This window comes from Drosophila mojavensis, unplaced genomic scaffold (assembly GCF_018153725.1).
Source record: "Drosophila mojavensis isolate 15081-1352.22 unplaced genomic scaffold, ASM1815372v1 contig_36, whole genome shotgun sequence".
Lineage (NCBI taxonomy): Eukaryota > Metazoa > Arthropoda > Insecta > Diptera > Drosophilidae > Drosophila > Drosophila mojavensis.
Genome location: NW_025318858.1, coordinates 3,878,434 through 3,904,230, shown reverse-complemented (window position 1 = coordinate 3,904,230; position 25,797 = coordinate 3,878,434). Strand labels below are relative to the sequence as shown.

Here is a 25,797-nt window from a genome sequence, read left to right as displayed (position 1 = left end):
TTTTTTTCACCAGTTCTTAGAACGAGAGTGTGTGGTAATGTAATTGTAAAACTTGGATGTGATTACGCTCCACAAACTTGAAAATTTTAGGCTAGTTTTCTATATGACATACTTCCAAAAAGTAGTAAATATTAATCAAATATCTAATGTTGAAGCTTATAGCTCTAAAAATGGGTTTGGATATATTCGCCATATTTAATTTTGATCTTCGGTTAGATCTCTTTTACTTCTTGTAAGATGGTAATATAACTTTATTTGATTGATTTTATTATATCTGGATTTTTTTTAAATTTTATAGCATATCTTGACGCACAATAAAACAAGTAATAGAACAGCGCAAAATGGTATACGTGTAATTATTTTTCTTTTATAAAACATTTCAGCTAAACTGGTACCTATACTCCCAAAAAGTTTTCTATGAGCAGATTAAAGATATATTATTGCCCATGTAATTTATATGTATGTCAAACAAAATCAGCAAGCATTACCTTTTTACCATCATTTGTAATCACATCGTCTTGGATTTGATTTATAATTCAATTAGGTGCCATTTCTCAGTGCAAAAGCCCTCGATCCTAAGTACACTTGAATCTCATTAGAAGCTCCCTAAATAAATATTTAACAACATATTTAGTTAACTGATTTCTTGGTCCCAGTGAAAACATAGAGGGCTAAAGAATCGGAATCACATCCGCCAGGACACGCGCCAAACGCAAACACACCATTTTTTAATAAACTTCCTTAGAGCAGGAGAGAGACCCTTACCAACCCCTTTTCCTCTTTTTTTTTTTTTTTTTTTTTGGGGTACTCGGGAGTGGATTTTGTTGGATAAGAAATCACTTCATCTTTCTCAATATGGAAGCGAGCTAGCAAACCCTTATTTGTATATCGAAAGCAAGCGTGTAAATCCCATTGACCATCAGAAAAAAAAAGAACCCCGACTCCAGAGGAAGAAAAAGTTTTCAGAGGGTTGGGTTAAGCGACCTGGTTGGTGCCAGTTGCTGATTCGTTTAGGGCTGAACGAACAAAAAAGGGTATATGCTATAAATTCACACATAGTTATGTCATATGGTCTACTAAAGGGCAAAGATTGTTGTCCTTCTTGTCCCTGTTGTCCTTTTTTCTATTGACAGTGAAAGCATTTAGAGCTGTGTGCCAGTTGTTTATTATCTGAGCTCATTTTTAAATTGTTTTACATCGATATAAAACATGAATTTAGTTCCAAGTAGAAATTAAGCTAGGAATAAACATTAAAATATGTTGTAAACTAAATAAACGATTAACATTGAATGCAGTTAACGGAACTTATGTCATATTATTATGATTTAAATTAAATACATTTTTTATGCTCATATATGTATGAATTTATAGAATATAGAACCAAACTTTTCATTCATAAGGCAAGATTTTTTTCTTTTGTTATTATTATTTGTGTATTTTCTACGTATAGGAAAACATACAGATATTTGCATAGAGAGCACATGCGTATTCAGCCGTTACTCAAACCATAAACAATTCTAATCTGGATTTAAAACTGTGCTAAATAGATTTTAATTATATAAGTAAAAGGAGCTCGCTTACGGGATTTGAAAAAGCTTATATTGTGTCCTCCCTCTCCTCTGCTCTATTTCCTTCTCCACTCACTATTATGTATGCGAGAAACCACATTAAGATATAATAAGCTAATCTTCAGAAAGCTCTTTTTTTATCACTTAAAAAAAAAGAAGAAAGAACACTCAGCCCATAGGCAACTTTATTGCAGCGCACACAAAAATTGCGTATGAAACACACGAATTTACACAAACACACTCATAGGCATTCATTTACAAGAGAGCAACACACAGGTATGTATGTATGCCTGTCCGTATGTAAATGCCGCGCTAACAGCATTCACTCCGCTCACTCCATTACACACACAGCTGAAGAAATGGCAACAACGCGAAGTGCAATAACACGCACACGATATCTTCTAGCTAGCTAGCTTGCTCTCTTTGCTCTCCTGCAGGCTGCAGCATATAAAAATTACAATTGCTCTCTCATTTTTGCACTGATGATGAAAAAAGCTTTGCATGGAAAAATTTCAATATATTTTGCAGATACAGCTTACTTAAGTAGAACTTGGACAGAACACTAAACAAAAAACACATAGATGCACACGAAAAACCCGATAAATTATTAAAATAATTATTATGCAAGCACGAGCTGCTAATTCGACCGATCAACAGGACTTCACCGCACAGACTAAATTTGCATGAGTAGCCCAACGAGCACTTGCACTACTACAAGACCAAAAGAGAGCATATACCTAAACCAAAGCACAATTCTATGCAAACACAACTTAAAGTAACGGGATCAAAAGCAACTGGCATGAAAGCGCTCTTTCTCCTGCTCTATGATAATCATTGTTGAATGTAAAATAAAAAGCTTTATTAAGAGTGGGTACGCGGTGTCTGACATGTTGTTACACGTCGGGTGTTAGTAAATTCTTTATCTATCATTTTTCACCGCTCTTACTTCATGCAATAGAACTTTCTGTGCTAAAGCATACACTTACACATGTATCTAGTATGTACATATGTATGTACATGTATGCATATTTTAATGAGATTGAGAAAGAAAGAGTTAACTCAATTTTATAACATATACAGTGCTTCACAGCTTATTTCAACTAGCACCAAAAACGAGTTGGGCATCTATAAAATGTAAACTAAATTAAATTAAAAAATAAAATACAAAATAGTTGCAAGTTTGGTGCAAGTTTAAAAAGTGAGCTTTTTTTATTTTTTAAATATGTAAAAAATATATATATATATATATATACAATTAAGAATAATACAACAGCATGTCTCGAACACTTAAAAATAAAAAGACCTTTCTTTATGGAATGCTACTTAATACTATTTTGTATCTTTAAAAATGTTTAGAAACTAAAATATATTTTTAAAATCCTTTTCACCATATACTCAATATATTCTTTATTATATATTGAATATATATTTTAATAGAACTGTAATTATATGTCGTTAAATGTTTGCTTTTACAAACGCTTCCATAGCCCCTCGCAGCAAAGACTTTGTGAAGTGCCGGAACAGCCCTCGGGCACCCACAGGAGCATGTCGTGCAGCAGCAGGTCCTTGGGCAAGTCCTCTATCTGTAGCACTCACACGTAATTGGTACACTTCAGAGCTTCGCTCTTTGAATCGTTATCAGTCAGTTGCAGACGCTCGTTCAAAGGTTCGCAAATCGCTTTCAATTTTCAGCCCACATATTCAAAATGCCACGCCCCCCACTCTCTCGACCGGCCCTTCCTTTGCCGTCCGCCCTCTGGTCATTTAACTGGTCAAATAGAAAAGCGGGTCGATTGGAAGTTGGGATTAGACTTTCCCTTCAGCTGGGGGCTATTATTTCTCTCTCTTTGTGTGTGTGTAGTAAGTATATGTATGTGTATGTGGCATGTGGCATGCCATCTCCTCCTCCCCTTCCTCATGTTCCTGACTTTTTCTCCTCGCTTAGATCGGCTGCTAAAGATTTGCTATGTGCGAGTCCTTTGATAGATTTCGTTGGCTGCATTTGCAAATTGAATTCCCATTTTGTGAAATGTTCTCTCCATTTGGCTTCATTTATAACAATTTAATGAAATTTTCGAATACGTTTTCATAACGGTTCTTTACGCATACGACCATACGAACACTGTGTGGAAAATCATTAATCAAATGGAAAAGCTGCCAGGACTAACGAAAATTAAGTTTCTCTGCTACAATTTTTATTGCTACTTTTTCACGGCTTTAACTGGATTTCGATTGTAGTGGTCGCCCACTTAAGGAGGCATGTGTAATGAAAGTGTTAATGCATGAGAATTAGATAGAGAAGGCCTTAACTTCATGAAGCATACAAATATGAGAGAATATGTTGATATTTCTTAAACTTTTTCGATGAGCTTCTTAGCTTATGAACTTACAACTTTTTTCAAGTATCTAAATATATAAAATGGTTCTTCGAACAACTTTCCTTCAAATCTTCCTTTAAAATTACTTTTTATTAAACTCCTTTAAAAAACTTTCAGTACCAAAAATTGAGTCTTTACTTAATGTTAACAAATTGATTTTATTATTTGCCAATTCATTGAGAACTAGAGATATCCTCTCTAAAAGAAGATGTCTACGACAAACAGAAAAATCGTGCTCGCAAATTATATATAGACGACATATGTTCAATTTCTGAATGAGTGCTCGCGTCTTTGCTGCTTTGAATTTCAATTGTCTGCCTGTGTGGGCGCTAAAGGGGCGTGGCCATGTACACACCACCCCTTTTGCAGACATTCTAACGAAAAGTTGCCTTTGTTCTCAAGTAAATACAAACAAGTAGAAGAAGAAAAAAGAAGCTGAAAAATTACTGCGAACACAATTGAATTACAATGAAAATATGAAATGAGCGACAAAAAGGAAACTTTTTTTCCTATTTCATTTTATTTTTTATTCTTTTTCATTAAGCAAACAAATGGGACAAAGAAACAAAGCGAAAATCAAACTGAAAAAAAAAAATAAATAAATTGGGAACGAAATGTTGTAAAGTGTGAGTGGGGCTAGTATATAACTAGGAGGCCCCCCAAAAAAAAAAGAATCCTCTTCGTAAAAAAATCACAAGTTAAATATTTGCGCATACAAACAAATGCAAGTCCCTAGACGAAGGACGAGAAGAACGAAGGACCCCTTGGACCCCTTCTAACTGCGCTCTTGATGAGGTCAAAGCAAACAGACCAATGAAATTGTGGCAAAGTGCTCAACGCTGTGGGCTATATGAAAAAAAAGCAAAGCAGTAAGCGATTAGCCAGGGATAGACTGGGAGTTACCCTGGAAACATGGATGGGATAAGAAATATTGTTTATATGTATATAGAACAGATCTTGCAACTGTGGCTCGAAAGGAATGTATAATTTAAATCTTTCTTGATTCATGAAGTATATCATTCATTTCACTAGTTCACTTGGGTCATCACAAGTTTATACATATATGTATGCACTAATTATTCGCTTCATTCATTAAGATCAATTCGAGTTCAGTATGCGGATCAAGTAAAGTAAATAAGACCAACCGTTGGAGCTTGTTCGTTGAACTAGTCAATTTTTATGAATTATTTAATGGAATTGGTTCATTAAAAGTTGATAATGAATCATCTGTATCTATAATTTTATAATAAATAAATATTTAAAACTTTAAGTTTTACCATTTAAGCGTAGAGGTAAATTTGCTTACATGTTACAAACAGTTAGACTTGGCTCAAAATGCCCCTTTTGATATATTTTCAATGAGTATCAAAATGAAATTTGAGCAACTCATATTAAATTCAGATATTCTCTTCATATAAATTTATAATATATATAGTACAAAATGTCTTTCACTTAGAGTTTTCAAACATTAATGCGCAGAAAACTGAAGTTAAATTCAAGAATCATCCCTGCCCAAAAGTATGCCGCAAAATCTGTAAAGCCCATTAAAAATGGTTGGATTTTAAAACATGGCAGACCAAACAAAATTTGCATGCCACACCCTCAAAAAAAAAAGCCGTTAAACAACCCTCGCTGAAGCTCGAAAACTTTTGTGCTCAAAAATCAAAGCAACAGGAGACAAAATAAAACATAAAGAGAATTCCAACCCCCTGGAGAAGAAAATGTTTGAAATCGAAACCATTTGTAGTCGAGCCTTTTCGCTTTGACATGTTTACAGATTTAATTAACTAACACGCGCTCTACAAACTTCCGATTCGTGGAGTTCCCCGTCCTGGGAGCATAAACGAAACAGGCCAAGGAAATGGAGGAAAATAGTAGAAAAAAACCTTTAGATTTGTCCCTTATTTTTCTCGCCTTTTTCTTTTTTGACAATTTGAAACCATTTCAAGTGGTTTAATCATTTAACGCACTTCATAAAAATCGCATCAAGTGATTTTTATTTACTCGAACAACAAAAGGAATGTCAAGGGAAAACGGGCGCAAATCCTTTGAAATGTTAGCACTATTAAAGAAAAAGGCATGAAGGAATTTCTCACATTCAACGATGTGTCAAAGCGGATATAAATAGCAAGAAATTTTCGATGCGCAGATCTAATGACAATAATCATTTGTAGTTGTTTACAAATTAAAAGCAATTGCCCGCAGTTGCACGGCTTACATATAAAAGTGAATTTCATCTAACTCACTTTTTTTTTCGGTATATTTTTAGTTTTTTTTTTTTTTTTTTTTTTTTTTTTTTTTATATATTTTTAGTTTTGTCTTGAATTCCCATTTTATTATTTATTTTTAAATATTTCCAATTGTAATAACTATTTAAGCTATTTTAAAAATTTTATCCTGACTTGCTATTTATTTTCAATATATTTTCCTGGCGTAATTTTTGTTTATTTCTATGACGGATTTTAATTACTATATATATGTATTTTATATAAAAATCATTATATAATTTTTAATAATATTTTTAGTTATTACCCTCTTTATCGTCATAGTACACAAAATAATATTCTTTATTACTATGGAAAACAATATTTAAATTGGCCGCCAAAAAAAAATGTCTTCTACACTTTTTCTACAGATATGGCAACACCAAATCCCAAACATGCTTACGAGTGGCAGCCGTGAAGCAAATACCGAATTTAAAAACAAAAATATAAAACATATGATTCAGTTCGTTGTTAATACAAAGCGAAATACAGTTTTTATTTAAATGTTAAATACATATTAACTTGTAGTGTATATTATGTGAATTTTATTCATTATAAAGGCGAGCCAGATGCCGCAAAATGGAAACGTTATGGATGGTGTGTGTGTTTCTTTATCATATACGTGTGTGTGTGCGTAGGTATATGTAAGTGTGTGTGTTAAATGAAAATGCAAATAAGAGTTGCTGGCAAAGCCAAACTGCTTAGCTCATCGTGTTGATCTGCAAAGAGAAATATCAATTAATAACATAATAATATTTAATAAAGAGATTCTACTCACAATATCATCAATCTTCAGTATGGAGCGTATGGTCTCGGTGGCCAGTGTAATGGCTGATGTGCTCACCAGAAGCGGCTGCACCACATTCTCTGCCAGAATATCGGTGATGGCACCCTTGCGCACATTGATGCCGGCTGTCTTTTCGCCCTGAGCATGACGATTGCGCAGCTCGGTCACCGTAGCAATTGGATTCAAGCCTGCATTCTCGGCCAAAGTTGATGGAATCACCTCCAGGGCATCCGCAAAGGCACGATAGCAATATGCATCCACACCTTCGACGGTTTGCGCCAGTGCAGCTAGCTGCAATGCCATCTCTATTTCAGGGGCACCGCCGCCCACAATCTGAGCACGCTTCTTGACCAAACAACGCACCACACACAGAGCATCGTGCAACGAGCGTGCAGCCTCCTCTAGAACGAGCTTATTGGAGCCACGGCAGATAATAGAAACGGTGCGTCCTTGATTTTGAATGCCCGTGATCTTGACAAACTTGTTGGTGCCACTGGCAACTTCCTCGACGAGATCTGCGCTCGACAAATTCTCAGCCGTGAAATGATCCAGCGAGGCAATTGGACGACAATGCAATGATTTGCATACAAACTCAATGTCCTCGCGTTCCACGTCCTTGACAACCAAGCACTTGATCTTGTCAAGGAAATGCTGAGCCAGATCCGAGACGGCATCACTATAGATACGTAAAATTCAGTTATATAGTTCCACAACATCAAACTCAAGTAACCTACCGCAATATGGACTTCTGTACGAGGAGGACATTGCAGCCCGCCTTCTTGATCTGCTTTACGATGTTCAAAATATAGGAGCGCTCCTCCTTGAGTACACGATCCATGGCTGCATAATCGCTAACAATCACATTGTGATCCATGTCGGTTTTTGGTGCCGAAATACAGAATTGAATGAGACCAATCTTTGCCTTCTCAATGCGTTTGGGTGCATTGGTGCCGGCCGAGCGGCTGGTGAAGACCAAGCCCTGGACCAGTTCCGTATCCTCAACAGTGCCGCCCAAGCTCTGAATAACCTTAATGTTCTTTAGATCCACCGATGCCTCTTTGCCTGGTTCGGTGACTTTTAACACTGCGTCCACAGCAATGGGAGCGAGCAAGCTGCTCTGCTGGGAGACAACTTTAGAGTTGAGCGATGTGGAAGCACTCTTGATCAAAGTTTCGCGATCCTTGAGTTCAATTGGAGTCGACATTTGAGTGAGAATCTCCACAGCTTTGTTCGAGCAACGTTGGAACGAATCCGAAATGGCAGTGGGATGCAAACCCTTCTGCAGCAGCTTCTCACATGCCTCCAACAGGGCACCGGCAATGACCACAACGGAAGTGGTGCCATCGCCGGCCTCAACATCCTGGGCACGGGACAGCTCAACCAACATTTTGGCAGCGGGATGCAAGACATTCATCTGCTTCAAAATGGTCGCGCCATCATTGGTAATGGATACTTCGCCATTGCCAGCCTGAATCATTTTGTCCATGCCGCGAGGACCCAAGCTGGTACGAATGGCATCGGAGACAGCTGCAAAAAGAATCGATTAGTAAGAATCCCATACCGAAACACATGACTCATATATTGCCATCACTAAGAAGCTTCCAGACGGCAGCCGGCAACTGCTTTTTATTAATGCATTTAAATACATTATCTCATCCTACCAACAACAAACATGTAACATAATTCACAATAAGTATCATAAATAACCTTTCTACACCCATTTTATGTTACGACTTAGCATATTTCTACAATAACCACATATTTTCTTACCCTTTGCCGCCTGTATATTGGACAGCCTCACATCGGTTGGCTTTGACTTGTCTTTAAAGGTCTGTGATTTTGGTGGAACACCAACTGTTCTGGATTTCGGCGCCATTGTTGTATGAATGATCTTATTATAAGCAGTTTATAATTTTTTAACACAATTTTCAACGCGATTAACACAGATTAAAAATTGTCTACAACTATGTTTTTTCGCTGCCCCGTGACAGATAGTGACGGGAGAAACTTCGGCAACGCTATCGATTTTTTCTCGATAGCTTAACATTTTTTGGTATTATTTAGCAACTTTTTGTGTGCGTCCCTCATTGCATGGCAATTTGAATTTTAAATGCGCGAATTAATTTAATTACATTTATTTGATTTTATAGAATTAATTGTATTTAGCCGTAGGTGGCACTTCATCAGGTCCAATTTCTGTCTTTTCCGGCATACCAACATTCAATGTCTTATCCGAATTTATTTGCGCAGTTATCTCGGTAAAGAGCTTATCCCATTCCCAAATTTCGTCCGGTTCATCCAAGCTTTCCTGAACCTGTAAGCAACGTGTCAATATTGTCAAATCCACGTCTTCTATTGCTGAAAAGGCATTTTGTGAGAGCAGATCGGAGCTTAACTCTTTAAATGTAACATCGCGACTAATAGCGACGCTTCTGTAAGTTAAGTAAATTATTATTTTATCATGTTTATATAAAGAAACTATCTTACGATGCAGGCTCAACAATTTCGTTTAGCAATATTTCATCTCTGACATCATCTAAATCCGGTATAATGGGTATATCATCCGTTGGTATTGAACTTGTCGCAGATTTGATCACTTGAAAGCGTTCACTATAAATTTGATATTAATTATGTGAGCTAATATAAAAGCTGTAGTTGCTTACTCATCAAATGAATTCTTCTTGGATCTAGAACAAATAAATTCGTATTAGGTAACACTCGAAATTTAAAACTTTTACTTACTTAAGTCCTTTAAAACCAGAATCTGCCCAGCCACCAGAGACGCGCCGGATGGGCGGCCGACTTGAATCAAATTCATTATTATATGCTGTAGGTGTTGTAGATGTGGGACTGCTACTATCATTTTGTACATCCAACGTAATATCTATGGATATATCTTTATTCAATTTGTGTGTCGACGCAGCACTCGATGATGATCCTGCCTGATTTTCCTCTTTCAAGACATCGCGACTCTTTGAGCGACGACCCTTGCGTGCAGTGGTCTAAAAATATACATAATTATATAAATTATAGTTTTATTTAATTCAATTTAACCTTTCTTATAGTCATTTTCAGTTCTTCAGCCCAATCCATTGCACAAATTATTTATTGTTTATATTTTTTCGCGTTGCCTAGGCAACAAGTTGTATTGGCAGTGCTGTAAGGTAGCCAATAGATAGTATCGCCAAACATCGATATTACTCGATAGAAAACTGTTTTGATTTTTCTTAAGCAGCCAAGTTCACGTCAGAAGTGTATGGGAAGGCTCTAAGGCCTGTTTGTTTAAAATAGTAAATAAATAAGAAAACTGCCAAAATGCTGACGGACGACGATGATTTCTTCTACGAGGATAAAATGTAAGTACCGGAATGCATGTATATACGCTTGCATATGTAAATACATTTCGTGGGTTAAACGTGAAACTGAAAAGCTTTGCCAACTGTTTGAAATAAAAAATCAATAATTGGGTCAACATATTGTTTATGATAGTTCTAACATAAATATAAAATAATGTAATACAAAATTTAATTAGAAAGCAAACGAGCGAGATCACGCCAGTGCTAATACAATTAAATGAGGATTTCATGGCCGACTTTGAGGCGTAAGTATCGGGTGGAATAGGAAGTACTAGCTCTGCCTCTATTTCTCTCTGTATGTGTACATATATGATAAATATATATCTGATTCCTAAAAGTTCGAAACAAAAATTGGAGGATTTAAAAGTCACCGCGGCCACCGATACAGAAACTGCGGTGTTTTGCACTGGCCTCGAGCTAACACCAGATCGATATGGACTCTTTAGTAAACAAAAATACGAGCTAGATCGCTTGTAAGTCAATATTTCTTGACTCACTAAATCGTTAGAAACGTTATGAATCGTTATATGAACCGTTATATAAAGCATATACTTCATGTAGTGTCTCAAAAGCTAACCCAAACCTAGACGGAGACAAAGCGTATTTATTGTATGCCTCGTTCTTTATTTTGTAAGCTCCTAAAGGCTAAATTTATTTATTTTTTAATAGAGTAAACACGAGTATATGTGTGTAGTTCATTTACATTATTATGTTTTACTTGGGTCCAAAAAAATATATAACTACTAGAAAGTCCTTTAATAAAGACATATCCTATTTTATAAGCATATACAATTTAATGGAATTATAGATATATTCCGATTTATTACGATAACTACTAGAAGGTTGAGATTTAAAAAAAAAATTATTTTTGTTTATAGTCAAAAAACTCTATAATCTATAATTGAATTATAGAATATTGGATAGCCAACAAAAAAAAAAAAATATATGTAACATATTTTATATTATAATATATAGTACGATACTATTATATTGTATTCTATTGTATATAATACAAACAAATATTCATAGTTAAAGGTACATTGTTCGAGAGAGAAAGTTGATTTGAAATAATTTTTAACAATGCTAAAGCTATTATTAAATTAATTTTAATTTGAATAATTCTAGAATTCAAATTGCAGAAAGCGTTTTTTTTTTTAAGTTTATTAACAACTCTACGGCTAATTAGAAAACTGCACAAATTGATGTGAGTATCGCACGCTTATTGCTCTAACAAAAAGCTTTAACTTAGGCCTAGACTATATAAATATATACAATATGGCAATAACTTCAGGTAAACCGAACTTCAATTAAAACATTTGCAGGGGCATGACTGTCAGCACGAATGCAGTTGTGATTACGAAGGATCAGAGCAATCTAATTGGCATTAGCATTGGAGGCGGTGCGCCGATGTGTCCGTGCCTCTATATAGTGCAGGTAAGTGGAAATTTTTACGATATGTTAAAAGTAATAATAATAATTTAGTTATGGGTGAAAATCCTTAATTAATTAATTAATTAATTGAATATGAAATTATAAATAATTCTGTTTTTTTTTTTTTTACATTTTAAAAGGAATTTATTTATTTTTCACAAAAATGTAATGTAAATGTAAAAATCAGTTGAAATTTCTTTCAGATGATTGCTTTAGTTCGCTTCCAGGGATTTGGTGTAGCCTTGAAATTGGTTAATTTGCGGGCCTGCACATATTCGTCGTGGCAGCGCTGCGCCCACTCGATCGCCTTTCGTTGCCAGCGCGTCTCCTGCTCCCGCCGGTTCCACAAATCGAACTGTTTGCGCAGCTTGCCCCGTTCCACGGACTTCAGATGGAACGGTTCAGTCTTCACAATGCTCGATAAGATGCGCGGCACGAACGGAGGCTGGCGCCAGTTCTTCGAGGCTTGGCTCAACTGCGGCCGCAGCGTCACCTCACTCATTATCTGTTGCTCCAGATTCGCCCGTTCCGTCTGCCAACGTTTGGCCGCCTCCATAGATTTCTTTAGTGTGTGTGGCGTTTGCGGTTTGGTCAAGTTGTACAAGCACTTCAACTGACGCATTCGATTTCGTATTTCCCAGCGTTTGTGCATCAACTTGAAATTAGGCACCGCATGGCTATGGAACTGGCATTGCCGGCTCTGCTCCTGCTGCAACTGACGCAGCTCCTGCTGCCGATTGCGGTCGTACACGTGCTGTATGCTGCACACCTTTGGCGATCCGCGCAGCGTCTTCTTCTTCTTTTTCGAATTCATCCTCGCCTTATCCAATCCCGCCTGCTGCCGCAACAACCTGTTCGTATTATTCTCCAATACTATGGATTGCAAGCGCGCGTCCAACCGTTGCACGCGGTTCACCAGTTTCGATTTCGGCTTCTCCTGCTGCGATTCAACCTCTCTGTCCCTATACCAATGGGAAAACGTCATGGTCTCTGGGTATCGTTCCGACAGGTTCTCGTCTCAAACAAATTTCAAAAAAACGGAATTTCGCTTAACTGAGTTTTCACTAAACACCTTTACATTACATTTTAATTTTATTCGCACAATAATTTTTTTTTTTTTTTTTTTACCGAATTGCTACAAAATTAAAATATCGAAAATGAATTCCAGATCAAAGCACATCTGTCAAAAAGGTTTTCCAAAAATTAAGCTATCTTGTTCTAAGATTTTGAACATGTTTATGTTTTGCTATGTGAAGGACATAATTTTGGTCTTAAGATATAATCTAAGTTTGTAACTCTTTTAAACATCAATTATTTTAGCTGTATATATAGATTTTCATATAAATTTATACATTTTTGCTTTAAATATTCCTACATTAGTTTTCTTTAATTAATTTAAATTTAATTTTTTCCCATAAAACCAAAGTCTATTTTAGGGTATATATTACATATAATACGATTTTATTTATTAATAATTTTCTTCTCCATTCCAGGTCTTTGATGGCACTCCCGCTGCCCGTGAGGGCTCCCTGCAATCAGGTGATGAATTGCTCGCCGTCAATTCGGTGAGCGTTAAGGGCAAAACCAAGGTGGAGGTGGCCAAGATGATTCAAACGGCTACGGATGAGGTGACCATTCACTATAACAAGCTGCACGCAGATCCGGAACAGGGCAAAACGCTGGATATAATCCTGAAGAAACTGAAGCATCGCATTGTGGACAATTTGTCGAGCAATACGGCTGACACGCTGGGTCTATCGAGGGCTATACTATGCAATGATTCGCTGGTCAAGAGACTAGAGGAGCTGGAGGGCACAGAGCTGATGTACAAAGGACTGGTGGAGCATGCGCGGCGCATGCTGAAGGCCTATTACGATCTATTGCAGACATACAAGAGCTTTGGCGATTGCTTTACCCAGATCTCGGCACATGAGCCGCAGCAGCGTGCCAGCGAAGCATTTCGTACTTTTGGCGAATTTCATCGCTCGCTGGAAAAGGACGGATTGGCTATCATTAAGCAAATTAAACCCGTGCTCGCAGATCTGGGCACGTATCTGAATAAGGCCATACCTGACACAAAATTAACCGTGCGACGTTACGCGGATGCGAAGTTCACCTATCTCTCCTATTGCCTGAAGGTCAAGGAGATGGATGATGAGGAGCATGGCTTTGCCGCGTTGCAGGAGCCGCTCTATCGCGTCGAGACGGGCAACTATGAATATCGTTTAATCCTGCGCTGTCGCCAGGATGCGCGCAGCAAGTTCGCCAAGCTGCGCACCGATGTGCTCGAGAAAATGGAGCTGCTGGAGTGCAAGCATGCCATGGACTTGAATAAGCAGTTGCGCAGCCTGCTCGATAGTTTGGCCGAACTGCACAGAAGCTTGGTGGCACGTCTGGACTCTCTACCTCCTCTCTTCCCCATCGAAGTGGACTTTAAGGAAACGGATTTTCAATACAAATCGAGTACGCTCAAGCCCCAGGAGCTGGATGATGATGAAATTGAAGAGAATTCAACAACACGTTCCCATAAAGTAACATACGGCAGGGAAGCAGTCGAGCAGCCGGCGCCCATTATCAATTTGGAACTAAAAGAACCCACAACTGCGTCCAATGCCAACGACAACGAATCCCTGCTCAAGGAGCTGGGTTTACACGATGTGGATTTGCTTTCCAATCCGCAAACTATTAGCAATCAAACGGATTCCATTTCGGCACAGAATGATGGGTACGATTTTGACTTATTTTTGAATCAGGCAAATGCTACGACAAGCCTCGAACGGGATCTGATGTCAGCCAATGCCAGCGAAACTGATTTGCTGCTGCAATAGACTTTTTGTGTACAAACAGAATTTCCTTTATTAGAATCGAGCTAATTTTCTAACTGTTCGTTTTGCTATTTACGTGTATATATCTTTAAGTGTATGTAAAATTCGATATATTGAACACCAAATGAATAATAAAACTAGAAACTAATACAAAAATTATCTTTCGGTTTCGATACCATAATGCAAAAGCTTTTTACCGTTAACTTTGTTTACATAGCCATTAAAAGTGCGCGCTGACACATCTGCTAATTAAAAAACAAAACCTAATATATATTTACATGCATATGTATTGACCGCACCAGCAACGTGTGCAAAATATACAAAACAATGCTACGCAGTTTATACAACTGGGGTCATCAATATAAAAGTTTGTGCCCGACAAATTCAATAATTGTCCTTGTCCCACTTTTGCCGTTCGTAGCGCACGCAAACAGCTGATTGGCAGCGCAACAGGTAAACAAAATATTTCGATACGTTGCGAATATTCAGCAACTCAATACTATGACCCTATGCAATGCACATTCTATATAAAAACCAAGCCACTTGACTCATATTTCAAGTTTAACTTCAAATTTACACGCTGGGCACTCTACTTAAATTTGCAGCCATTCACATATAATTTTTAGTTTTGCCAGTCACTGCGAATGCAAACACCATCAGCTGTTTGGCGAAATGTAAACAAAACGTGCTCCGTTTGCCGACATGCCGCCAAAGTCGAGTAATAAAAAGAACCAAGCTACTTGGTTTCACTGTGAGAAATGTAATGTGCACATAACAAGCAAATCACGGGATACACACGAACAAGTATGTCCTCTAGCTGAAGACGTAAGTGGTGCACCTGTGGAGACAGAATTTGTGCGCAATGGAACGCTTTATACGAGCAGCGTGCAACAGAAAAATTTTGAAGTGGAATCTTTGAAAGACCTACCGCCGAAATATGCCAATACACTTCTATTTATGTCAGAGGGTGCCATACAGCTTGCTCAGTTTCATATTGGGCAACAGGTGGTTGCAGAACCTGCATTGGAAGAAGCTAAAAATCCTGTGCTGGTTCGCATTCTCTGGCCCATTTCAGAGCAGTTTCTTACGACTGTTTTCGCCACAGCTGAAGGTAGTGTGGAGATCTTTAATAAAGGAAAATTGATAATGAATGATCTGCTATTACAGATTATAGACAAAATTGGTCGGCACTCCAAGGCAGATTGCTCCGCATTTCAGCCCTGAATCACAGTCAACTTTTTGCAGCTGCTAGCGTGACTCTAAGGCATTCAAATTCAAGTGAATCCGAACTGGAGCCAATGCATCTGCCCGATGTGGCGGCGGTACTCAAGCGCAATATAGTGAATCAAGTGTACAGGAAAGGCAGCGAACTGTATTTAAATTTCTTTAACAAACCCTTGACTTTTCGCATGGAAAGCTGGCAAGGAGTGGAAGAAGATGCTCTAGAGGATGCGCTGGCCAATCTAAGTTTGGCCAACACACAACAATTTGTGCAAATAACAAATGCAACACGGCTGGAGATATTACTTAATGAGGAACAAGTCGAAGAGCAGCAGCCAGAACTAGATCAAGGATTAAGTAAAGCAAAGATTGGCGGACTGGATAAGCAAATCCAATTGGTGGAAGAAAGCATGGACTTTGCACTAGGCTACAAGCCAATGCCAAAAGGTAAGCGAATATATATTTAACTATATTTTATTGAAAAGTATTTTCATGTAGGTATCAAAATTTCCCGTGGTTTGCTGCTCTATGGCGCCAGCGGCTGTGGCAAATCCCTGATCTGTGAGGCCATGTGTTCGTCGGCTCAGAGAAGAAACAAAAATGCCCAAATCATTAATATCAGCAGTGGCGAAGTGTTTAGCAAATTTCTAGGAGAAACAGAGCAAAAGCTGGCGGCATATTTTGAGCGCGCTTACTCGCATTACCCACATCCCTCGCTGATTATCTTGGAGGATATTCACACTCTCTGTCCTAAACAGGATTCCAATGATTTGGTCAAGCGTGCTTCACTGGCATTGCTCTCCCAACTCGATCTGCTTAGCAGCGGTTGTCGGGTTGAGACGAGTCGCACTTTCTTGCTGGCCACAAGCTCGCAAATTGATGCACTGCATCCGAGCATTAGGCGTGCGGGTCGTTTGGATTGTGAATTGGAGCTGGGGCCTCCTAACCCAGCTGCTCGCAGGGAGATTCTACAATGTCAGCTGCAACAATTGGAGCATAACATAAAAGATGCCGAATTGGAGCACATTGCGAGCATCACACATGGCTATGTGGGTGCCGATTTGGTTAATCTCGTATATACAGCCACGCTAGCTACACTGAAGGACGAGCCTCGCCCTCTAGAGCTACGGGACTTGCAAGCAGCACTCACACAAGTCAAGCCCTCAGCTATGCGCGAGGTGCTCATTGAGAGTCCAAATGTACTTTGGTCAGATATCGGTGGCCAGGCTGCATTGCGTCTAACTCTTCAACAAGCCATCGAGTGGCCGCTGCTGCATGCCGATAAATTTCAGCGCCTGGGCATTAAGCCACCGCGTGGCGTTCTCATGTTTGGTCCGCCTGGTTGCTCGAAGACAATGATAGCCAAGGCGCTAGCTACGGAAAGTAAACTCAACTTCCTCTCCATTAAGGGCCCGGAGCTCTTCTCCATGTGGGTGGGCGAGTCGGAGCGTGCGGTGCGCGAGGTGTTTCGCAAAGCTCGCCAAGTGGCGCCGGCGATTGTTTTCTTCGACGAAATCGATGCGATTGGCGGCGAGCGATCCGAGGGTTCCGCTGGTGGCTCGTCTGTCAAGGAGCGCGTCCTCACCCAGCTGCTGACCGAACTGGATGGCGTAGACGCTTTGCATAATGTCACCATTGTAGCGGCCACCAATCGCCCAGATATGATAGATAAGGCACTGCTCCGGCCCGGCCGCATTGATCGTGTCTGCTACGTGGGTTTGCCAGAGGCGGCGGCACGTCGCGAAATCCTCCTCATCAAGCTGCGTCCCATGCCATTGGCTGAGGATGTGATTGTCGATCAACTGGTCGAACTCACCGAAGGCTATTCGGGTGCAGAGATTCAGGCTGTTTGCCATGAAGCAGCGCTCAGCGCTCTGGAGCAGAGCTTCGAGGCAGAACTCGTGCATTGGCGACACTTCGAATCGGCTCTGGCAACAGTGAAGCCACGCACAAGCCCCGAACTGTTGCGTCTCTACCAGGAATACATGCAAAAGTAGATAATAAAGTTCTCTTTTTGATGTTCTAAAAAACTATTTCTGCTTAATTTCAATTTTATTTGCTGTAGAAAGGCTTGACAACAATTAAAATTAATTGGAAATTGATTTATAAAGTATTTGAGGCATTTCTGGAAACCTATGTGTAGCATATATCGTATATATATAGTACGATATGTATCTTTTTTTTCGACAACTCTTATATATATTAAATATTAACATTTTATTTTACTTATATACTCATATATAGATAATAATGTTTTATTTAGTTTTCTTTCTTTTTTTCGTTGCACATATTATTTTTATTTATAAAAAGTAATTCGTATATTGGGGGATTTTTCTATATTTTGATTCAATTTTAATTTAATTTATTCCAATTTGCCTTTGTGTCTAATTCGCATATTTTTTTATTGACCACATTAGTTTGAGATTTTGTTTTTTTTTTTTTTTTTTTTTTTTTTTTTTTTTTGAATCACTTTAGCACTTCAACACATAATCATAAGCTAAACTCATAAATTCGTAAAAGCCTAAACGATATAGATTAATCAAGGCAAACAACTATATAGAGTTATATATGTATGAATATTAACTGTCTGTGATAAGATTCAGTTTTATCAGTCTGCCAAATCTAAAAGAAAGAAAAAAAGGAGGGAGGAAAGTTGGAGAACTACATAGTCGACTAAGCGTTACCCTGTAAAAAGTGTAATAAGTGATTGAGAATGGAATCAAAGAGTCTCGAGCTCTATGAAATTAATGTTAATATGGAATAAAGTTATAGAAACTATATATATTTGACAATTTACAAGATTTAACTTGCTTGTGGATCGAAATTGTAATATGAGAAGTTACAAAAGTATAAGCAATATAAATTTCGGTCAGAACTTACAAATTGTCAGACAAATATAATTATATATTCAGATACAGTTCTAGATAGCAAGTCGCGTTAATAACCTTGGTTTAAAGTGTTGCAAGCTCAATGGCAAGCTTGTTATACCCATAAGTAAAGTAAAATCAATTTGATTGCCCAATTGAAAAAAGCTCTACAATGCTAATAGGAAACTGAACATATTCTGCATATATGCTAAAAAATACCTTGTAAATTCAATATATAATTAATACATTTTTTTTTATTATTTTTAACTTTATATATTACAATTCTTTTAGATAAATCTGCATATATATATTTTTTTATTATTATTATTTTTATTTTTATTTATTTATTTTTTTTTTTTTTTTGTGTTGTTTTAAGATACAGTTTAAAAATTTTTCACAATGTATAATACTTAAAAATACCATTTTTGTTTAATATTTAAAAATAGATTTTTAAAAATTAATTTTTATAAATAGCACAAAATAAATATGTACTCGAACTAAATTAGATCGCTTAATTATAAGCTCACATGTGTATTTTAGACCTTTTTTGAAGTAATCGAAAGTGCAGGGTATTACCAGCTCGTAAATATATAAGTACATCTATGTTTGTATGTATGCATCTGGTAAATAGGTATATTGCTTGTTTTAAATCGTTAAATATTTTATGCTTCGGCTCGCAATTTGAAACGTTTTTTGGAAGAAAGCAATAGGTCGCTCTTGCTTTCAGCTGACCGTCAGCGAATCGTCGCGAGTCGCGTTTCGCCTTTGATCGGATCGGAACAGTTGTTGTCGAGCAGGCGTTGCGGTTACGACACCCAGTCAAGTAGCCGCAATATATTTACATTAACGGGCGGGAGAGCGTATCGGCTGCTTCTCCAGTTGAGATGCAGAGCTGGCTAAAAATTTCTCTGCTCTTGTGTCTGTTCGGTTTCTTTCGCGAGCTGAGACCCTCGGAGCCCTTTGTCACCGAGTATTTGGCTGGCGATTGGGGCAACGTGACAACAGAGCAAATCTATCAAGATGTTTATCCCTTTGGCACCTATGCCGTGCTCGCTCAATTGGTGATCGTGTTTCTCATTACGGATCTGCTGCGCTACAAGCCGATTATTGTGCTCTCCTCGATAGCTGGCATAATTTTGTTCTCGTTTCTGTTGTGGACGGACACTATCTTTGAGCTGCAGTTGGCACAGCTATTCTATGGCTTCTTCACCGCCGCTGAGGTGGCCTATTACACATACATGTATGCCAAAGTGGATCGGGAACGCTATCAAGTGGTCACCGGACATACGCGAGCCGCAATCTTGGCTGGCAAATTTCTCGGTGGCGTGATTGCCCAGCTGCTCGTCTCCACGGACAGTTTGAGTTTTCGTGGCCTACATTACATTTCGCTGAGCACGCAGGTGATATCGCTGGTCATCTCAGTGCTGCTGCCAAGTGTGCCACGAAGTCTCTACTTTTACTCCACTAAAACGCATCATTCAGAGGCAAAGGCTGTTGTATTAGTTACTACGGACGAAACAGCTCCAAAGTTCTCTTTGAGCAATGCTGGTCGTCTGCTATGCTATCATCTCGCCTCCTCGTATACGAACCCTGTGGTGCTTCTGTGGAGCATCTGGTGGGCTTTGGCCATTTGTGGACAAATACAGGTCATATCCTATGTACAATTTCTGTGGAAGGAGCTGGCGCCCGAAAATCAAAGTAATTACAATGGCGGAGTCGAAGCGGTGGCCACCTTGCTAGGCGCCATTGGAGCCATCCTAGCTGGCATGTTGAACAGCAATAGCAAACGCAGCTTCTACATGCTGATCAATTCCATTTGTGTCGCTGTTCTGGGCGGACTTTTACTGCTAGCGGCGTGTGGCAATAGCGTCTGGCTGGCCTACGTTAGCTACGTGATCTTCTGTGCCGTGTTCTTCTTCATCATCACAGTGGCCGCTGCCATAGTGGCCGAGAACCTGGTGGACGACAGCTTTGGTCTGATCTTTGGCATCAATATGCTGGTGGCACTGGCGCTGCAAACCATTTTAACCATTGTCGTAGTAACGGGTAAGTAACAGAATTAAAGTAATTCCTATTCAATTTTCATAGCTAATACTTTTCATAATTATTTTTTCAGACACCGGATTTGGTCTGCCTCCAAAAACGCAGTATATTGTGTACGGCGGCTATTTCATTGTCTTGGGCGCAGCTTATTTGCTGCTGCAGCTATTACTTAAGATATTTGAAAAAAAATCTCCTGCAATAAATGCGTCTTGAATATCCATAATATATTTTGAATTTGTTGTTTACTTTTCATACCGAACATATGTTTAGCAAACGAGAACTTAACATGTCACTGTTACATTATTCTTATTAACAGCAATTAGTTATTTAATAAAAATCAAGTCTTTCCAAAGTAATATAGAAGTCTTTCCAAAATAAATTTGTTGAATAATTAGTATATTAATTTGACTTAATAATCATTTAAAATATGACGACTTTCATAAAATGTACCAGAAAACGGTTACAAATACAACATTACAGTGATCAGCTGTTTTTTATAACATACGCAAAATTTCGCTGTTGCAAAATAGACAAATCCGATGTGCTACTGCAGCCCTGGGTCAGACGCAATCGGTGCTGTAATCGTAAAAACCAAAACAAAGTCGAACGCCTTTCGGTCTACGCGATTTCGCTATCTTTGCATGGCAGCTAAGAATACAAGTACGTTTGTTTTAATGAGTATAAAGAGAGTTGTTTATACTTAAGTAGCACAGATATGCATATATATGTGTGTGCGTCTAAAGTGCAGGTCGTTAGGGAGAATGTGACTCACTCAAAAACAACTTGCAGCTGATTACGGTTGAATATCGTGTTTTTAACTGTGTGTGTGTGTATGTGTGTGTGTGTGTATATGCGTTGTGTGTGTTTGGCCTTAAGTAATTATTTGTGCTCTTTCTTCATTTTATAGAGTTGCGGTAAAGAATATACATATAGCTGACAAATGAGTAGTGAAGCCTCATTACTGCCGCCTGCTGTGGCTACCTCCCCCATAAGCGCTGCATCTGCCTCAAATACCTTAACTGAATCTATCTCGAATACAGATTTTTACATTGGCGTCGGCTTAGCCATTTCATCATGTTTCTTTATTGGCTCAAGTTTTATAATCAAAAAGAAGGCGCTCTTAAGGCTTAGCAGACATGGCGAAGTGCGCGCTGCAGCTGGAGGATTTGGCTATCTTCGTGAATGGATTTGGTGGGCGGGGCTGCTAACAAGTGAGTCATAAACGGAAAATTCTTATATCGCTATACTCATTTAATATGCTTTCAGTGGGTCTTGGGGAGGCGGCCAATTTTGCTGCTTATGCCTTTGCGCCCGCCTCGCTAGTCACGCCCCTAGGAGCACTCAGTGTAATCATCTCTGCGGTTATGGCATCGCGTTTCCTTAACGAGAAGCTCAACTTGTTGGGCAAACTTGGTTGCTTCTTATGCATACTGGGCTCTACGATTGTGGTGATCCACTCACCGAAAGAGAAGGAAATCGAGGACCTACAAGTGTTATTCGAAATGCTAGAGGATCCAGTTTTTATACTCTACATAATTTGTATATTTGGCTCATGTGCATTTATCGCCTGTTTCGTGGCTCCACAATATGGACACAGAAACGTTTGTGTCTATCTATTCGTTTGCTCCGGAATCGGGTCCTTAACTGTAATGTCCTGCAAGGCTTTAGGCTTGGCCATCAGGAGTACGATTGCCAATGGCTCAAATGTGTTTAGCACTTGGATGCCATGGTTCCTCATCGTCGTCACAGTGACCTTTATAGCCATCCAGATGAACTATTTGAACAAGGCACTTGATATATTCAATACGAGCATCGTGACTCCCGTTTATTATGTGATGTTCACCACCTTGGTGATTACGGCATCTGCCATACTACTCAAGGAGTTCAGCAAGATGCGTTTCGAGAATATCCTCGGCGATGTTTGTGGCTTTTTGGTGATCATCATCGCTGTGTTTATGCTAAATGCATTTAAAGATATTGATATTACTTTGACTGATGTTCGTGGCCTGATGCGTCCCAAGATGCAACGCCTCTCGCAATATGATGAGGAGGTCCTTGTCAGTACTCATTTAAAGGAGCGTCGCAATTCGTACGGCTCCAGCGATGTCTTTCGCAAGGCCTGACATAAGCAGCGCTATCAAGTTTAGTTATTCCCCATAGCAAAAGCTTGAACAAAAATTGAAATTGCATCCAAACAAAGAACACGAACTCCCATATCATTCGCATTTATCATTAAATGTTCCTTCACTCACATTTCGTTAAGTCTTAGCGTTATAAGAATATTGTTTACAAGTTGAAAAGTGCGATCAGTTATTATTTCTTTTTAGGCATATTTAAAACATTATTCATATTGTATATACCCTTGCCAATTTCTATGCTTGTTTTAATACTTAATAAAAGGAATCTTTTTGAACTTACCCATACTTTAATATATATTAACACCAAAATCATTTAGATTTTACAAATCAACAAAGCCATAGCTGCATTTTAAACTTAATTGTTTTGCCGGGCTTTTAATTTCGAAGATCATTGATAACAATAGCAATCGAAAGCGCCTCCATGTGAATGGCAGAGCTGCCAAAATCACAATTTGAAATTTATTGCAACGACATGATGAAATGATATGTGAAATCAAATTTTAATTCTTGGTTTAATTTTTTAGTTAAACCTTGATAGTTTGTATTATATTTTAGCCAACAATAACGCGCATCTAGTAAGATTTGTTTATATATAAATATCTCCACATCGAACAAATTTTAGTAGCTATTTAAGTCTACAGCTTATACAACCAAATCAAAAAATGTAAATAAAATTTTTTGTTAGTACGATTTGAAATTTCGGCAATAGTCGGTGGCGATAACAAATTGCCGCGTTTCACTGTGAATGGCAGGGCTGCCAATTAAACAATTTATTTCCACAGCTATATACATATATACTCGTGGAAATAATTTAAAAATTAGGCAGAAACTGTGAGCAGGCCGAAAAATGAGTGCCTTACGTTTTGGATTTGCGCGCTACGTGGTGAAATGTCCATTCGGCAATCGATGGAACAACCTCATTAGGGCTGCAACAACAGCGGCTGTAAATGGGAATGCCATTAGAGGAGCCGCAACGAAAGCAACTTGCAAAACTTTTGTCATTTTACAACGAGCTTCGCCCGTGCTCATATCGTTGCGCAGTTTTTCATTCAAATCAGTCACCAGCCTAATGGAGGAGAATTGTATTGTGCCCGATGTCATTTCCAAGGCACCCAAGTCCGTTGTTTCACTTGAATATGACGGCGGCATTTGCGTACAGCCCGGTGTGGTATTGACCCCCACTCAAGTGAAGTGTGAGCCCCGTGTCAAATGGGAAGCCGATCCTTCGAAGCTGTACACCCTGTGCATGACCGATCCGGATGCACCAAGCCGCAAGGATCCAAAGTTCCGTGAATGGCATCACTGGCTTGTCGGCAACATTCCCGGCAACAACCTGTCCAAGGGTCAGGTGCTCTCGGCCTTTATTGGCTCCGGCCCGCCACCAGACACCGGATTGCATCGATATGTATTTTTGGTGTACGAGCAACCGTGCAAGCTGGACTTCGACGAGAAGCCGTTGCCGAACAACAGCGCCGATGGACGCGGAGGCTTCAAGATTGCCAAGTTTGCTGAAAAATACAATCTGGGCGATCCTATTGCCGGAAATTTCTACCAGGCCGAATATGATGACTATGTCCCCATTCTCTACAAGCAATTGGGTGCTTAGAGGCGTATGTACCCGAGGCATTTGTATGGATTACATAATGTGGGAAGGGAGTTCTTTATGAATTGTTAATTAGAAACTGATATTGTAATTGAATATTGGCAATAAAGATGCATTTAGCATGAACTTTTTTTGAATTTTATATGCTATTGACCTATAGCAGTTTCAGCCCGCCGCAAGACAGCGGATTAAATTAATACATATATTTGATCTACTAGCAAAATCCGCCCCAGGCTTAGATGAAGAAACGTTGACGAACAGCAGCTGCAATAGATGCGGAGGCTTGAGGATTGCCGAATCTCTATCCTTTATAAGCAATTGAGTGCTTAGAGGCATATGTAACCGAAGCATTTGTATGGATTACATAATGTGTGAGGCGAGCTTCTTATAAATGGTTGATTAGAAACTGATAATGTAATTAAAAATTGGTAATAAAAATACATGTAGCATACATGTTTCTAGAGTTTTTCAATTTTACATAGATCACAAGTGCACAGAAATGCACCGTTAATAGTGATCATAAAATAGATACTGTATTTAATATCGATATTTCGCGAAGGCTTGGGGAAAAATTTATATGGCGATACTTGCAAACATCGGCTAATTACCATACTAAATAATAAAAATTTTTTTGATCTATTTCACAATTTCGGTTAAGTGGACTTTGATAATTATGTGATCTATTATGATCTATTTGTCTAGTAATTTCTGTGACGTGGGCTTTAATGAATATGTGCTTATGTAAACACCTATTTTTCCTTAATTATTTACATATATAGCAGATGTACTACATTAAATTTTCACCTGTATATATTATGTACTGTGGCGGTATAACATTATTTTTTAATTTGAAATCGATTCTGAAATTGTGAAATTCAATTTAAGCTATAATTTTCTAATCTCAGCATTTGAAATGAGTTGCGGTTTTATTGCGTGCAACTGTACTAATGTTTTTGTTATTAGAGATGACAAATATGAATACGATATTCGGAGTAAAGGCATTTGGAAAATATCGCTAATATCTATAAGCCAAAGCTTTGATTCAAATTATTTACTAACATTTTGACGAAGATAACATTAGATATTAATATACAAGTTTTTTTTTTTCAACGGAAGAATTTAAAAACACAAACAAACAAATATAAGACCTTTTTAGATTAACTAATTAAGCTCAAAATATTTTTATTTTTAAAATAATTTGACTAAAGCAAGATATTCAAATGTTAAAAGCTTAACGACTGTTTGGATATTCTCGATACTCGACTATCTTTAATAGATACGGATTATCGATACTTCTAATGCGATCTCCATTTGTT

The 25,797-nt window shown here is 38.3% G+C and overlaps 8 protein-coding genes across 9 annotated transcripts; 5 read left to right on the top strand and 3 right to left on the bottom strand.

Annotated features, from left to right (window-relative positions):
- Nucleotides 1-6,674: 6,674 nt before the first annotated feature.
- On the bottom strand, nucleotides 6,675-8,999 carry LOC6575934 (T-complex protein 1 subunit delta). The gene is made up of 4 exons (XM_002001902.4): nucleotides 8,768-8,999; nucleotides 7,732-8,524; nucleotides 6,989-7,673; nucleotides 6,675-6,929 (listed from the first exon to the last, which is right to left on the bottom strand). The coding sequence occupies exons 1-4, from the start codon at nucleotides 8,871-8,873 to the stop codon at nucleotides 6,912-6,914; spliced, it is 1,602 nt and encodes a 533-aa protein (XP_002001938.1). The 5' UTR covers nucleotides 8,874-8,999; the 3' UTR covers nucleotides 6,675-6,911.
- LOC6575933 (intraflagellar transport protein 43 homolog) lies at nucleotides 8,879-10,182 on the bottom strand. The gene is made up of 5 exons (XM_002001901.4): nucleotides 10,052-10,182; nucleotides 9,740-9,999; nucleotides 9,661-9,684; nucleotides 9,485-9,607; nucleotides 8,879-9,429 (listed from the first exon to the last, which is right to left on the bottom strand). The coding sequence occupies exons 1-5, from the start codon at nucleotides 10,088-10,090 to the stop codon at nucleotides 9,150-9,152; spliced, it is 726 nt and encodes a 241-aa protein (XP_002001937.2). The 5' UTR covers nucleotides 10,091-10,182; the 3' UTR covers nucleotides 8,879-9,149.
- Nucleotides 10,183-10,237: 55 nt separating this feature from the next.
- Nucleotides 10,238-14,758, top strand: LOC6575931 (PRKCA-binding protein). 2 transcript variants are annotated; one of them, XM_002001899.4, is made up of 5 exons: nucleotides 10,238-10,353; nucleotides 10,530-10,598; nucleotides 10,692-10,826; nucleotides 11,676-11,787; nucleotides 13,278-14,758. In XM_002001899.4, the coding sequence occupies exons 1-5, from the start codon at nucleotides 10,313-10,315 to the stop codon at nucleotides 14,610-14,612; spliced, it is 1,692 nt and encodes a 563-aa protein (XP_002001935.1). In that variant the 5' UTR covers nucleotides 10,238-10,312; the 3' UTR covers nucleotides 14,613-14,758. The 2 variants fall into 2 exon arrangements, with proteins under 2 accessions (XP_002001935.1, XP_015020378.1); XM_015164892.3 differs by lacking the exons at nucleotides 10,530-10,598; nucleotides 10,692-10,826 and having other exon boundaries at nucleotides 13,278-14,755.
- LOC6575932 lies at nucleotides 11,928-12,948 on the bottom strand. Its single transcript, XM_002001900.4, has one exon. The coding sequence runs from the start codon at nucleotides 12,767-12,769 to the stop codon at nucleotides 11,984-11,986; it is 786 nt and encodes a 261-aa protein (XP_002001936.1). The 5' UTR covers nucleotides 12,770-12,948; the 3' UTR covers nucleotides 11,928-11,983.
- A 503-nt stretch (nucleotides 14,759-15,261) lies between the features above and the next one.
- Nucleotides 15,262-17,863, top strand: LOC6575930 (ATPase family protein 2 homolog). Its single transcript, XM_002001898.4, has 3 exons — nucleotides 15,262-15,720; nucleotides 15,777-16,277; nucleotides 16,329-17,863. The coding sequence occupies exons 1-3, from the start codon at nucleotides 15,312-15,314 to the stop codon at nucleotides 17,825-17,827; spliced, it is 2,409 nt and encodes an 802-aa protein (XP_002001934.1). The 5' UTR covers nucleotides 15,262-15,311; the 3' UTR covers nucleotides 17,828-17,863.
- A 1,334-nt stretch (nucleotides 17,864-19,197) lies between these two features.
- Nucleotides 19,198-20,967, top strand: LOC6575929 (thiamine transporter 1). The gene is made up of 2 exons (XM_002001897.4): nucleotides 19,198-20,743; nucleotides 20,814-20,967. Exons 1-2 carry the CDS (start codon nucleotides 19,582-19,584, stop codon nucleotides 20,951-20,953), a joined length of 1,302 nt encoding a protein of 433 aa, XP_002001933.1. The 5' UTR covers nucleotides 19,198-19,581; the 3' UTR covers nucleotides 20,954-20,967.
- A 323-nt stretch (nucleotides 20,968-21,290) lies between these two features.
- Nucleotides 21,291-23,157, top strand: LOC6575928 (magnesium transporter NIPA2). The gene is made up of 3 exons (XM_002001896.4): nucleotides 21,291-21,400; nucleotides 21,648-21,951; nucleotides 22,007-23,157. Exons 2-3 carry the CDS (start codon nucleotides 21,681-21,683, stop codon nucleotides 22,861-22,863), a joined length of 1,128 nt encoding a protein of 375 aa, XP_002001932.3. The 5' UTR covers nucleotides 21,291-21,400; nucleotides 21,648-21,680; the 3' UTR covers nucleotides 22,864-23,157.
- A 348-nt stretch (nucleotides 23,158-23,505) lies between these two features.
- LOC6575927 (protein D3) lies at nucleotides 23,506-24,607 on the top strand. The gene has a single exon (XM_002001895.4). The coding sequence runs from the start codon at nucleotides 23,726-23,728 to the stop codon at nucleotides 24,482-24,484; it is 759 nt and encodes a 252-aa protein (XP_002001931.2). The 5' UTR covers nucleotides 23,506-23,725; the 3' UTR covers nucleotides 24,485-24,607.
- The last annotated feature ends 1,190 nt before the right edge of the window (nucleotides 24,608-25,797 follow it).